The sequence below is a fragment of the Galeopterus variegatus genome, unplaced genomic scaffold (assembly GCF_000696425.1).
Source record: "Galeopterus variegatus unplaced genomic scaffold, G_variegatus-3.0.2 Scaffold1028, whole genome shotgun sequence".
NCBI lineage: Eukaryota > Metazoa > Chordata > Mammalia > Dermoptera > Cynocephalidae > Galeopterus > Galeopterus variegatus.
Window position 1 is genome coordinate 450,814 of NW_007727139.1, and position 1,021 is coordinate 451,834.

General features: G+C 47.8%; 1 protein-coding gene across 1 annotated transcript in view; it reads left to right on the top strand.

Moving 5' to 3' along the window:
• Window positions 1-454: 454 nt before the first annotated feature.
• BRI3BP (BRI3 binding protein) overlaps window positions 455-1,021 on the top strand; it is a 7,951-nt gene continuing 7,384 nt past the window's right edge. The window contains exon 1 of the mRNA XM_008574291.1: window positions 455-558. Within this exon, the coding sequence (XP_008572513.1) occupies window positions 498-558 (61 nt within the window). The 5' untranslated portion in view covers window positions 455-497. The remainder of the gene's footprint in view (window positions 559-1,021) is intronic.

Below are 1,021 nucleotides of genomic sequence, written 5' to 3' on the forward strand. Positions count from 1 at the left end.
AACAAAAAGAGGGGGTTGCTGGTTAGCTCAGTTGGTTAGAGCACTGTGTGAGAACACCAAGGTCAAAGGTTCGGATCCTCACACCGGCCAGCCACCAAAAAAAAAAAAAGATAAGAAAAGCAGAGACCCTGTGCAAAGAGCAAGTAGGACTGCAGACAAATGGCAGCTGGAGTGAAGCCACTTTGCAGAGTCCCAAGTCCGAGATACATTACTTGGCCTGCAGGAGGGAGGGGTTGTGTTATAAAATTTCATTCAGTTGTTGGCCAGCCATCAGTCATTACCAAGCTCGGGTTCATCCCCTGGGCTGGTAGAACATGCCAGCGGCGTTCTTTATCAGCTACTTTTTCCCCTTGTGGTGTAAACTCAGGAGCTCACGGTTCACTCTTGACTGGACTACATTAGGAAGACACTGGAGTTCGGCTGACTTGGTAGTAACTGTTTTCTTGTTTCTGCAGTTCTTGACCAGGCTGACCGAGAGGTTTGTGTTGGGAGTGGATATGTTCGTGGAGACATTGTGGAAAGTTTGGACAGAAGTCTTGGATGTTCTTGGACTTGACGGTAGGTGTGGGGGGTGTTCATGTAAGGCACCATTTATTCTGGCAGTTCTCAAACATGTGGACTTGGTACCTATGGTGGGTGGTACATGGGAAGGTGGGGGGGACGGGGCAGTGAGGATATGAGTGAACATTCTTTATTTTAATAATTGCATATGTAAATGGCTCATGAAAGCTGCAATTTCCCAGATACTATTTAGGATAAGGTGCAAGTGGATAGTGCTCACCTGTCTGCCCCTGGGCAAACCACATGGACCAGAGTATATACTCTGGTTTATTGAGAGCTGTAAAAGAAACTTCTCTAGTCATTTAGGCAGAAGGGGATTTCATGGAGAATGAGGTGCTCAAAGAATCAACAGAAGGGCTGAGGGAGCCCTGCACAGCCCCCAGACACTGTCAATCTGGCTGCCAGGGTGGCCGCTGCTGGAACTGTTGAGTTCAAGGTCACACAACTGTAGCTATGACTT